The sequence below is a fragment of the Rattus rattus genome, chromosome 12 (assembly GCF_011064425.1).
Source record: "Rattus rattus isolate New Zealand chromosome 12, Rrattus_CSIRO_v1, whole genome shotgun sequence".
Classification (NCBI taxonomy): domain Eukaryota; kingdom Metazoa; phylum Chordata; class Mammalia; order Rodentia; family Muridae; genus Rattus; species Rattus rattus.
Genome location: NC_046165.1, coordinates 51,125,623 through 51,140,091, shown reverse-complemented (window position 1 = coordinate 51,140,091; position 14,469 = coordinate 51,125,623). Strand labels below are relative to the sequence as shown.

At 38.0% G+C, this 14,469-nt stretch overlaps 1 protein-coding gene across 1 annotated transcript in view; it reads right to left on the bottom strand.

Annotated features, from left to right (window-relative positions):
* The window catches only part of Rb1 (RB transcriptional corepressor 1), a 152,478-nt gene that overhangs the window by 75,885 nt on the left and 62,124 nt on the right, over positions 1–14,469 (bottom strand). Inside the window, 6 exon segments of the mRNA XM_032917967.1 lie at positions 2,655–2,742; positions 6,448–6,525; positions 7,436–7,475; positions 7,478–7,544; positions 9,180–9,260; positions 10,546–10,685. Coding sequence (XP_032773858.1) covers positions 2,655–2,742; positions 6,448–6,525; positions 7,436–7,475; positions 7,478–7,544; positions 9,180–9,260; positions 10,546–10,685 — 494 coding nt within the window.

Here is a 14,469-nt window from a genome sequence, read left to right as displayed (position 1 = left end):
CCATCCAAAAAATATCTGGAGAGCAGGGAACAACCACAAGTCAGGGAGCCTGAATTTAACCTGTCACAACAGCTCTCCCGGGTGGGGGAGCTTAGAAAGACAACTGTGATTTGGAAAAGGGGTCCCAGAACTTGACAAACCAAAGAGTGCAGATGGTAATCTACACAAGGAAAGCCATTCAGTCTTCAACAGCTCGGAACGGACCTCACAGACTGAGAACAGCCTGCGAGTTGGAAAGTCTTGAGCCTAAGGTTAGTGGGTGAATTAACCTTGGGACCCACCTACTGCTATTCACTTCCAATAATATGGTAAGCCTGAAACTATAACAGTCTTATTGTTATAGGATGATTAACACTTGAGAGATTTTGAAAGTACAAAGTTCTCTACCTGTTCTCTACAGACCTCAGTGCTGCTACAGTTTTGTCCTATATTCACAATACATTTAGGGACACTCCGAGCTAGAACATTAAGCATCCCAGAGCATCTGAAAATATGAGCTTGCGGAGGGTGACAAACTGCAAAACTATATGTGACCACATGCCTCTGGTGTGCACAAAAGGGAAGCTACTTAAATGAAGACGACATTAGCAGACACGAGATACTTGTCAGACACAGACTCAACACTAGGATAAGCCATAAACGACAACCACCCACAAGTTCCAAATGACCTCTAACTACAATTATGAATATACCTGGCAGCCTCCAATCTTTGAGGACCCAAGAAAAAGCTGCTTCAACAGGTCATGTTGTTTTTTTTCATTTTTTGTTTTTTAATGAAAAGGTTACCCTAATAATTTCAAGAATTGTCAGTTGGAATAACAGGAATTTATAAAAAAAAAAAAAAAAGAAAGAAAAAAAAAAGAAAAGAAAATATTACCCAGGAAAGGGAACAATTAGCAGAGTAAAGAGACAAAAATTGTCAACTATACATGAAACACACAATTATCTATAATACACAAAGGACTATAATAATAAGCACCCCATACTAACTAATTCAATCAATATCAGAATAATAGATTGAATAGATGGCTCTTAAAAGAAAAAAATATAAATGTGCAATAAATATTTTTAAAAGTGTCCAAGATCTTAGCTGAATATGGAGTGCAGACTAAGACTGCTCTGAGCCTCCATCTCACTTCAGACAGAGTGGCTGTGATAGAGACAGCAGATGCTGATGGGGATGGGACAGAAGAGGAACCCTGACACACTGCGGGGGCATGGAAGTCAGGATGGAAGTCCTGAAAAAACAAACAATGTAAAAAGCATGGGAGACCCTGTGTTAAGCTTCACTGGCCAAAAGCATTGAAACTAGACGTAGCCTAAGACCTAGCTACTCTGTTTCTGACATACACCAAAGCAGCCCACAGCGACACTTGCTCCGTGTCTACTGCTGCATTACTTGCAAGGTTGCAAGGGCTAGAGAATGAACCCTATGCCCTATCTAGACATCTGTCATAGACACAGTGGAGTTTTATTCAACTATAGAAGAGAAATCATATTTTCCAGGCAATGGATGCAACTGGACATCATTATATCAAGCAAAATGTGTCAGGCAAACTCAGGAAACCTGTGAGTGTCCTTTGCCTGCTCATTGGTAGAATCTAGGCTTCAATTGGGTGATGGCGGTATGAGAGGACAAAGAAGACCATGAGGGAAAGGGAAGAAATCTTAAGGGAAGGGGAAATGGGTGGGAAAGATGTGAAAGGAGCAGGCGGGACTCCTGGAAGGGAGCCACATGGAGAACGGAGGAGCAGATAAACCACAATGCATAGTGAAGCACATGTCTGAATATGGCACAGTGGGACTCATCACTTTTATTCTACCTTAGAATTAATAAGAAAAAGCATACATACTGAGCAGTAGTCAAAAACAGAAGGAAAAGGATGGACTGGAGAGATGGCTCAGTGGGTAAAACACTTGCTATGTGAACATGCAATCCTCAGCTTGGATCTCAGCTAACAGCTGATGTGGCAGGCAGGCAGGCAGGCAGGCAGCATGCGAGTGCCATCTCAGAATGGGATGCAGAAACCAGAGGACACAATCCTGGGGGCTCACTAACAGTTGATATAACATTGGTGAGCCTCAAGTTCAGTGAGAGTTCTGTCTTTAGGAATGAAGGGAAGAACTATAGAAGACAGACGCCAGATGGTGACCTCTACACTTCAAGAACACACAGACATGCAGATAGATCCATAAACAATTGTGAAGGAAGGAAGACAAAGGAAAGGGAAAAAAAGGAAAAAAAGAAGTGATGCACACTTTAATCTCATCACTGGGGAAGCAGAGGCAGACAGATCTCTGTGATTTCAAGGCCAGAATGGTTTACACATCCAATTCTAGGCCAGCCAGGGCTGGATGGTAAGACCCTGTTTCAAAGAGAGAGAGAGAAAAAGAGGAAGGAAGGAAATGGAAAAAGAGAGTATCTTAGAGGGAAGTGCCTCAGTTGCAAGGAAAGTAGCAAACATAAGAAAAACTAACAATATTTAAATAAAATAACCATTAAGTCTGAAGCAGTTCAAAGAGCAACAAATAAAATACCAAATAAGTACATTTTTGGATAAAAAAATAAGTGTTTGAAAATACACTTAGTACTTTAGCTTCTAATTTCAATTTTCTTTTAAGATGTCACAAGTGATATTTTACATATGGCTTACATTGAAGTAGGAAATCAGATTTTCTGATGGCTGATCACTTGCAGAATTTAAAATCACCATTAACTGTTGAATAGTATTCATAACAGTCCTAGAGAAGGAAACACAGGAAGAATCATTGAGCAATGAAGGGGAAAAAAAAAACACAAGAAAAGACTAAAATACAACTATCACATAAGTTAAGCATATATCTTTTTTGGGTGTGGGGAACAAGGGTTCATTTGGATTATACAGCCTAAGTTATAGGCCACTGAAGGAAGCAAACACAGGAAGAACTCACCCCAGGAACCCAGATGAATTCTGTGCAAGGTACAAGATATGGACTAGTTTCAATTTTCTACAAGTGTGACCATAGTGTGTGTTGAAGATGCTGTCTTTTCCTCAGGGTATATTTTGGCCTTTGTCAAAGGTTAGGTGACTGTGGAAGCATGGGCTTAGGAATGATCATCCTACCAAAAGCCATCTATAGATTCAATGAAATCCTCATCAAATCCCAATGCGCTTCTTTGCAGAAATTAAAATGATAATCTTAAAAGTCATATGGCAATCCAAAAGACTCAGGGTAGCCAAAGTAATTACGAACAATGGAAACACTAGTAAGGCATCAGTATTAAGCATCTCTCTCTCTTTTTTTAAATATTTATTTATTTAAGGTATATTACAGATGATTGTGAGCCACCATGTGGTTGCTGGGAATTGAACTCAGGACCTCTGGAAGAGCATCAGTGCTCTTAACCACTGAGCCATCTCTCCAGCTAAGCATATCTCTTTTTTTTTTTTCTTTTCTTTTCTTTTTTTTTTTTTTTTCGGAGCTGGGGACCGAACCCAGGGCCTTGCGTTTGCTAGGCAAGCGCTCTACCACTGAGCTAAATCCCAACCCATATCTCTTAACATATCATGTAGCCCACATATCTTGAAGATCCCTGAAATAAGACCTTATCTAAATAAAATCCCCTTAGCGTGTATAGTTTAAAAATTACAGCTTACTTAAGTCTTTTAGAAAAGTAGTATCATTAAGTACATTTACAGAACTAATACATTTACTAATAAAACTAAGTACCAATACTCTTGATAGAAAAATATTTGTCAAACAAATGACATTTTCCAGAAAATATACCTTATATTTTCACACTATATGGATGTGTGACTGGCATCAAAATGCTATTCTTTCAAGAAAATATTACAATTAGGTGTTAATACCCCACTCTCCAGGACAGGGCCTCACTGTATACTATAGGCTAGCGTCAAGCTTGCAACAACACTTTTGATTCAGCCTCCCAGATCTGAAGATTATAGTAAAGGACCACTACATCTGTCCTTAAATTGTATATACTTTCAACCAAAGACAGTAAGATACTTAGAAACTAATGTGAATAATTAAAAGAGCCTTTGTTACTCCTTCAAGGGAAAAGAGTAAGGTCTTGAGTAACAATGCTGGGGTTAGAGAGATGGTTCAGCAGAGGTCCTGCTCTTACAGAGGTCCTGAGTTCAATTCCCAGCAACTACATGGTGACTCACAACCATCTGTAATGCCCTCTTCTGGTGTGTCTGAAGAGAGTGATAATGTGCTCATATACATAAAATAAATATTTTAAAAGTCACTATTGCTAAAGCATAAAATTTGTCAGTGTCTCAAGACCTCCATAGTTCTGTAACTTTGCATGTAGACATACACTGTGTTTGTAGAATATAGTAAAGATTGGTGTTGTAGCTTTGGTTTGAGGCATTGTATAAGGATGAAAAGAACCACAAACTGTTTAAGGCTGATTTAAATATAATATATATAATATAAAACATGTCATGTTCTCGGGTCTCTCTACACTTCCTATTTCACACACTCCATTTTTATAGCTACTAGAGATAAATCCAAGTCACAATGACTAGTGCCACAAATGACCAACTACTAAAAACAAAATTGCAGACTTCTTTGAAGCAACTGACTCAAGCACTTGTTCTTTTCTTGATACTGGTATCTTTTCTCAGATTCCTGACTTTATGCTCTAGGCTCCAAGCCATACTAGTTCATCGTAGCCTAACTTCTACCTGGTTCTTATGACTGCATTCCTCACTTCCTGGCTTTGTGCAGATCCACATATTTTTATGTCTTTAACTTGCCCTGATAATTCCCCAATCTACAGGTGCTTTGTATCTTGCTGCTTACTAGGTATCTGCATAAATTCTGTTAAGACTGATAGGTGAAACATGACTGCGTCACATTTGTCACACCTGTCCCTGTCCCTCATTCCCACCACTGTTCATTCCATTCAGTCTTTTGGCATGCAAAGCTCAACTACTCCAGTAGGTCAGTGCAGAGCTTTTCATTCACCATGGGGGAAAGGCAGAGGCATGTAGAGGGAAAGAATCCCTCAGGTTACTGCATCTGCACTCTGGTCCAAGCACTAAGATACACTGGCACTGTGTGCACTGGGTCTTCCCTCACTGACCACTGAAAGGTTAGGTTGTAAAAATAAAGTCTGGGCTGGGGATGGAGCTCAATGATAGAGCACCTGTTCAGTATGTGGCAAAGCCTTGAGTTTGATCACCAGGAAAACAACAAACAAACAATAAAAACAACTTCTCTGAAAAATAAAATTGATTTTTATCCTTATTTGTATTTATCATGGATTTAAAAAACAGGCCACACCAAGTACCAGATAAAGCACGTGAGGACAGCATACTAGTTACTACTTGTTTTCCATTCCTGCAGTTTATCCCTCATCTTGCAATCGGTACAGAGCAGCTAGCAGTTCCCAGATCCATTATTCTGTGCCACATTTCAGTGCCTCTTTATATAATATTACCTCTTGCTAAAATTAACTTGAGACAAAATTTCACACAATTTGTGTTACTAAAATGAGGCTGTTTATGTATCTAGTGCCAGTTGATATGTATTCCTGTTTGCTTACAATGTACCAAGCACCATGAAAGATCATATTAAAACTGTGAATAAAAACCTGCAGTCCATACAGAAAGCAACTTAAAGGCTATTGTTTGTATTAGTAAAAACATGCAAACACGTAAATGGATTAATAGTTATACTGTGAACGCAGAAAAAGAGCAGATGGCAGTCCACAAAAAGAAGAGTTTCAAGAAAGAATGCCAAGTATGAAGGCTTTCAAGTACAAAAGAAGTCTGACAATTCAAAAACTGAAAAAAGGCCAGTGTGTGGTCAACACAGAGTAATCAAGAACAAAATGGGGTTGGCCAGGCAATGGAAACGGGTCATGTAAGGTCTTAGGGATGGTTAAGGAATGTGCTTTGTATTCTAAATGCATCTACAAGTAATCAGAGGGCTGAAGCAGCAGTCACACGCGATTTGGTTTACAGTCATAGACCATTATTTGCAGGCTCCGTGGAAAACAGGTTTATTGGTAGGAGAAAGCTGCAGTGGTAAGACATGAGCCATGATCAGTTAGGCACTGCAGACACTCAAGGAGAGAGCGGCTGTCTTGCACACAGGGGGCGAGAGTGGGCAGAATCGAAGGAAAGCATGTGAAACACTCAGCTGGAGCTGCTCTGAGTGAGGAAGGGACATAAGACACCTCTCGGTATGTGCCATCAAATGCTAATGCTTTTCCTTTCTCAGTGAAACACACATTTTAAGTTATGTTCTTTATGCACAAACACAACCAAGTTATATTGGTAACCTAGGCAAGTCAAAATCGACAAAAACCAGCCTTCCATATATATTTATTACATGCTGTGCAAATGCAAAGTCAAACAAAGAGCAAGTCTGAAGCACTGACATAGTCTGAATAAACAATCACAACGAAGCTGGAACCAGGAAAAGGCATACCTAACTGGAGTGTGTGGAGTAACCATGTTTGCCTCTTCATCAGGGTTGCTTTTTCGTGGAGTTCTCTCTGTTTCAAAACTAAATGATAAGTAAAGTAACTCACACTGAAATTTACAATTTGTGTTTATGCATCAAAAAGCAGTTATTCCTTAATAATGGATAATAATGAATCCCTGTTGTTCAGAGCACCACACAAACGCTTGCTACAAGGTAAGAACTATGACGTCAGTGCTGCTTGTGTAATTGTTTTGTCACCATCACTCTTCAGCATGGGTCTCCTTCTGCAGGTTGACAGCAAAGCTGTGTTCCAACCACTCAGTACAGCACTCTGAGAAGTGGAAGGTGTCTCTGGCTGGTGCTGGAGGCAGCCAAGCTGTGCGGGATCTTAAAGCATCGCACATCTCATCTTTCAGGGCACTATGCTGTCTAAAGGTTTCATTTCTACTTAGATAAAACAGAAAACGTTTTACTGTGTTTAACTTCTAAATTACATGTTTTAATTTCACAGTAGATAATTCTTCTTAAAGAGTCAAATTAGCTTTACACATGAACAGTTAAAAACTGTAATTACTCCCAGCCATTTCCTATTTTGGACATCTTACTTGGTAAGTTGAGGATTTTTTAAAAATATTGTTTGAGATATCAATTAAGTGACAGTATATAAAAAGGATGGAATGGAAGAGAAACCTCTTGAGTAAACTAATTAGTTCAACCATTTTTTTTGGGTACATGTTTAAAACATATCTACCTGACCAAACAAACACAAAATCAGAGAACTCTCATAAGAAATATTTGACACTAAATCTCTATTTGTTATTTTTGTATGTTTAAAGAACTACCTTTACACTAGACAAAAGACATTTGAGAATAATCTGCTACAAAAGCTGTTCAAAGATGTCTAAGTTAATGAAAATCTATGTAACATATCTGAGTAATTAGTAATACAAATAAAAAGCAGGCTAATGTATAAAATATGTTATTGCAATACCTGTCTATAGTATCAGTCTGAAGTGTTTTGTCATGATCCAAAATAGTCTTGCATCTAAATCTTTGCTTTTAAGATAAACTTTTTCAGAGCGTTTAGAAAGACTTTCAAGCTCAAAAGAAAGAAATTGGTACTATTCTTTTTGTGTAATGTTTCTTAGAATACGCAGGTAAATTCCATTAAAGAACTTTTGTACTATGTACATTTAATTTTAAAACATACTGAGTCCAGAACCAAAGTAAAACCAGTCTAGAAGTGAACTAAAGAATATTACACATAAATCTCTAATATTATTTTTACTATCTTACATATACATTTTTGCTTATTAGAATTTAGGCTAGACAAGGGTCATCAATGCCACAAAAACAGTGCTAAAACACAAAAATATCATTACAGGTTGAACATTTCCTACCCAACATGTTTAGAACCAAAAACATTTAATATTTTAGATTTTTTAAAATTTTGTAATACTGCCATATATAGATGAGATATCTGAAGGACAACATTTATACAAATTAATTTATGTCATAAATACATATTACTGTATGCAGAATATGAAGGTAATTTTAGACAACCTTTAAAATACTTTTTGTGTTCTGAGTAGAACTTTTCACTTGTGGTCATATTGGTGTTTAAAAAAACTATTAAACCTTTAAGGGCTCTCTATTATAACCATGATTTAAAACCAGTGCTCAAGAGTCTGCCAGTGATTTTTCTCCTTCCTTCTCGTGTTAGGGAAGAACCAAGAGTCTTGCACATATTAAACACATTTCCACCACTACTTGGGGCAGGCCCTGAAATGGTTTTTGTTTAGTTTGGTTTGTTGTTGTTCCAGTGCTGGGGATAGAACCCAGGATATTTGACATGCTTAGTCAGGTACTCTACCCATGAACAACACTCCCTTTCTGTGGCTTTCAAAGTCAATCCTTAATCTTGAGGGAACAAAAACTACAACATATGTGTGTGTGTGTGTGTGTGTGTGTGTGTGTGTGTGTGTGTGTGTGTGTGTGTGTGTGTGTATTTATATATGAATACAAATTGTATGTTTCAAATAAATATATCACAGAACTGTTACTAACCATGGCTAAGATTAGTCACCACTCCTGCCCTACCTTATAGGAAGCACAATCTGACTGAATTATATGTGCAATACTGAAAATGGAAGGTTTTCTTAAGGTACCCATTGAAACTAACCCCTTATTTAGGACAATTTTAGAGTTGAGAAGAGCAGATTTCTAATGACAAAGGTAGGAATAAGACTTACTAAAAGTCCAGGTCCCAGACAAGTGGCAGTGCTCATGCCCTAATCTCAGCACTTGGGAGGCAGAAGAAGGCAGAGCTCTGAGTTCATAGCCAGCCTGGTCTACAGAGGAACCATTGCTATAGAGAAACCCTGTCTCAAAAAAACAAAAACCAAAAAAGGGGGGCAGGTCCCTTCTAGCTTCCCCAGTTCCATAGTAGACCACTCTTCTGCTCTGTATATCAGTCTTGTGCATGTACAGTTTACTCGACAGGTTCTACTCCAACATACCACTGAGCCTTTGAATCTACAAAGTTCAGTCACCAAAAGCCATCTTCCACAGAGCACACTCAGCCAGAAATCACAACACCAGAACAGTATTTCAAGAAATTCACCTGCTCCAGTTAGGGATGTGATAGCCCTCCTCAAGATATACCCATGCACACCCCATTAGAGACTTGTAGACTCAAACAAAACATACTAGTTTTAATTGAATTTTCTTTCAACTTACCTCTGAAGTCCATTAGATGATACAAATTCCAAGTGAATTTATAAAAGGATAAAATTTTTGAAATAAAACATTTTCACCTGAAAAATATAACATTTGAATATATAAATCTAAAATTATACAGTAATATGATGATATATTACAATTTAAAACAAAATAAAATCTAGTTCCAGGAACTATTTACACTAACAGTGTTAACTGCCACTTACATTACATTCAAACTTATGATATTAATTTATAACTGATATATTTACTTTCTAATAATTATTTTGTAAAACAGAGTTTATGGAAACTGTTAATGAAATGGGATTGATGGCATGATGAGCCATTGAAACCAACATTTAAAATGATGCTTATAAAAACATATTAAAATTACTGGTTGCTCTACAAGGGCAATGTGCTATAGAATTTTAACCAATCACTTTTCTTAACCTAACTTGCTTTTTCCAAACTTTTTTTTTTCAACAAATAGGGATTTTCAATACAGGAATTAAGTCTAGGAAGCACTAACTAATTTTGTTTTCTAATTTGTTCACAGTTACCTATTTAATAGTTAACGATTAGTAAAATTACCTACCAGTTATATATCCATAAATGCTATCAAGTATCAATTAAAACATTAGTTCTTATTAGCTATACTTGAATAATAACATATGTAATGATTCTAAATTTAAGAATAAATTCCAAAGATGTAGCACTTCACGATCTGATGATGAATTACAGACAAAATTTCAATAAATAACCTGTGAGAGAAAGAATGTTTAGAGTGGGACAGAGAGCCCAAAGTCTCCAAGGTCTAGAGAGGTGGAGCAACCAGCCTCACAAACATGTACTATTACTGAAAGAAGCAGGATACGGTATCTGAAAAAACCCTTCCACTCCAAATCCTAGATTTTAGAGAAAATAACTAGGTCTGCTTAAGTTCTCCCCAATAGTTAGTAACATCTGATGTAGTATTTGGAAAGAAAGTCATAAAATCTCAACAGAAAGTGAATGAGATCACTTTGTTTCATGGAAGTGAAACACTGAGGTTTTTGACAGGGCATTTTTAAACACCAAGGATATTAGTAAAATTCAATAGAATAGAAGGATAATACACTTGAAAACTATCATCTTCATGGTATCAATTCAGTGATTCCAGAAGGGAGCTATTTTCTTTAAAAGCAAAGTAAGAAAGTATGAAAGTAATATTTTCCAAGAATTTTGTTCCTATAAAATAGAAGTGGTCCTATTTAAAAAAAAAAAAAAAAGTATGTTCACAACAAAAAAGTATATATTGTCAGATAGACTCTGCATACAGTAATAGGATATTACTAATACAAAAGTCTACTTCAGCTGCTTTAGATACAGTGTGAGAGAAATTACCTCATCTACATTACACTCGTGTTCTTTACAGAGAACTTCAATAGTTCTTGTATCACTTTCTAGTTGTTTTGCTATCCCAGCACTCCTGTTCTGACCTCTTCTGGGTGTCCGAGGTAACCATTAAGGTGTTGCAGCTGTTTCTGTAAAGACGGTGTTAGTTAACACCATGAAATTGGGCTGTGGATGTAACTGAGTTGGTACAGTACTTGCCTAGAAAAAGCATGAACCCTGGTTCGATTCCAGCACCACATATTCCAGCAATGCGGTGTGTATCTGTAATCCCAGCATTTGAGAAGTGGAGGGAGAATCAATATTCAATACCACCATTGTTCACATAGTGATGTCAGAGCCAGCCTAGGCCACATGAGGCCCTACTTCCAAAATAAAAATAAAATTAAACAAATTATAAAAATAATGACACACTGTAATTATAATCAAGACGTTAGAAATAATCTGGTAGAATTCTATTCTGCTTATTATGGTTTACTATATAATAACAATTTTAACTTACCAATGTATGCCTATTGGGAAACCCTCTGTTTTGTAGTGGGCAATCAAATCCAGGGTCTTATGCATGCTACAAAAATGCTCCATCACTGAGCCACAGACTGTCCTTGAATATCTGTTGTCACATATACACTGCTACAAGTTTTTGCAAATCACATTTTTCTTTTACTCCAAATCTCATCCCCCAAAAGCTATATCCCATAAACTCAGAAAAAGTCTGGCAAAAAATTATTTATGTTACTTTTAAGTGTATTTTACTCAGTATATACTATCAAAAATATTTCCTAGGCTGGTAAGATTGCTCAGTGGCAAAGGCACCTGTTATCAAGGTTGATAACCTAGTTCACTGCCTGGAACCATTCAGTGGAGGAAAGAACTGACTCCAGGAATCCTTTAACTTTCCACACACAGGGCGATGGCAAGGACCTTCCTCTAATGAATAAAGATTTCAGGGGACCAATCACTGGTTGAGGAGTAGGCGGGACTTCCAGGTCAGAGTGGAGAAGAGGGGAGGAGAACAGAGAGTACAGACAGGAGGAAGATGGAGGAAGAGAAGGACAACCCAGATCCGTGTGGCTTTAAATAGTCACAGGTAGCTATGAATGTCTTATAAGGGATGGGTAATAACAGGACAGTTTGTCTTATCTAAGTGGGCAGTTTATATCACTTGGCTCTGAGTTTATTGTGTGGACGTTTTGTGGGGTGAGAATTTACGATATAAATCTGATTGATAACTTTTAAGCCTCGAGTTTTGATTTACCGGGTTACAGGGGTTTGTGACAGCTGATCAGGAGTTGGGCGGTCGTTCGTTGCACGCACTGCACGCAGCTGGTTTGGCAGCGACCTGCAGCGACCGCCAAGGGAACTTAGCAGGTTGGGCGGTCACTGCTGGGGCTAGCCATGGAGGCAGTGAGATCACTGACAGAGAGTAGCTGGTGGTAGACTGGAATGGACAATCCTTTTTGAATATTTCCTGCTACAGAGGCCCACATATAATTCTTCCACTTGTAATGCAGGGGGCTAGAGAAATGGCAAGGTCATTAGAAATATTGGCTGCTCTGTCAGAGTACCCAGGATCAAGTCCCAGAATCCATAATTATCAGTTCGGTTCCAGGGGATAGGATGCTCTCTTCTGGCCTCCACAGGCACCAGGCAAGCATACATGCTGGCAAGACACCAGTACATATTTTTTAAAAATCTAGTATAAAGTTTAAGTATGTAGTAAGAGGGATCCCTGAATAAAGGCCATTGCCACCCATGCCTGATGCCCTGAGTTTGGTCTCTGTGACCCACACAAACATAAAAACAGAGAACTGACTCTAAAAGGTTGTCCTCTGACCTCTACTTGTACTCAGCCACACCACACATACCCCCTCACACACAAATAATATCAATAAAAAACATTCTAAAGTGTGAGCTTTACAAAAATAAATAAAAGATAAACATAAGAATATGATAAACTGCGATTTTCTTAAATAATCTGTATTATTTTGAACATTACTGACCAACTGAGTAATCAGCTATTAAAGAGATTACAGGTGATTAAATATAGTCTAGCCACTCTAGAAATCAGTGTGGAGAATACTCAAAAGCTAAAACATATCTACCATTATGACCCAGCTCTCTAATAGGACTTAAGACTCACTCAGCAATAAGGAAACCATGTCTGGTACTTGACACCTAGCCAACTCCCTACAGGTTACAGATTTTGGAGGAGAACCTACAATCCCTACTTTATTAGACCAGTATAATCCCCAATAACAATCTATAAACGTCTGTCCTTATACTGCAGATAAGTTGTCTTCACTCCTTATCAAGAAACTTTGCTTTGTCACAGATGGAGACCATTACAGAAAATCACAACCAATCAAACACGTAGGGCTGTGAAGCCCAGTCCCAATGGATATGCCCACAAACCACTCTAGTGCTTAAGGCCCAATAACCCTTGCAGAAGAGGCGACAGGACTGTGAGACAGAGAAACAGGAAGGTTGTATATCCTAGAACCAAAATATTCTAATACATTCTCAAAGCTTTCCAGACTGCTTTCTCATGAAGTCATTGTTCACAGAGATGAATGAGGCTTCCCCATTCTGGCCTCTTCAGCAGCACATTTAGACTTGATGTTTGACCTGTTATCTAGTTTAGTACCACTCTTAGCACTTCTATCATTACAGCAGCTAGGAAGCAGCTTGTCCTTAGCGAAGTCTATATTTTCTATATTTTGTACAGAAGTAATTCAAGGCCCTATTCTTGAGGTGGCCGAGAGAAACATGTCTAGTCCAAGAAACAGATTTACTTATACTTATCTTTGCTTTACGCTGTCTAACTATATCAGGAATAGCTACTTGTACTTAAATAGATTTTCCACTCTTCTCGTCACCCACTGAAACACTATCAGTTATTGTTCATATAAAGAATGTCGGTCAACAACATACAATACTAATTAAAAACTTAAGTTGCTACTGTAGAATTGACAGCACCACCACAACCCCCTCCCATTTCCAGGAGGCATGGATCACATCTGTCTTGTCTTTTGTTCTACTTTACTACAAATCCCCTCCCCTTGCTCCTTCAGGGGAAACCTCTCCCCAACCTTACCTACTCTTCAAACTTATTTCAAATACAGTTCCTTTTTTTTTTTTTTTAAGATTTATTTATTTTATGTAGAGTTCTGTCTGCATGTATACTTGCACACCAGAAGAGGGCATCAGATCCCATTACAGATGGTTGTAAACCACCATTTGCTGGGAATTGAACTCAGGACCTCTGGAAGAACAGCCAGTGCTCTTAACCTCTGAGCCATCTCTCCAGCCCTACTGTTTCTGTTATATGCTATTGATTAGCTTTCCACTGCTACATTCTTTTTTTAATTTTTAAATTTTAAGTTTGTGTGTGTGTGTGTGTGTGTGTGTGTGTGTGTGTGTGTGTGTGTGTGTGTGTGTGTGTGTATGTGTGTGTGTGTGTTACATATATAGATGTGGGGGTACCAGGACAACATTTGAAGTCAGTCTTCCTTCCACCATGAATTCTGGAGATCAGACTCAGGTTGTGAGGCTTGTACACCTCACTGGCTCTGTAAAAACTCCCATGTCACTAGACCTTCCAAATAATTTGCTTTGTTTGGATTAACCCAGATCACTCACTACTTATTCTTAATTATTTGTTAACATTTTATCTTTTCTTCTATATTTGTACTACTTGAAGATTGCTGTACTTTGTATCTGGAAATGTGTAGGCCCATGTGTTAAGAGTCTTGGTCTCCGCTTGCAGCTATCACCAGAGTCTAACAGTTAGAGGATTACTAAGGGTGCATCCTTGAAGGAAAACGGGCACAGTACTTTTCTTAACTCTCTCACTTTCAACCTTCTCCTACTCTAATAGAAGGTGAACAACTTTACCCCACTGTGTGTTTCTAC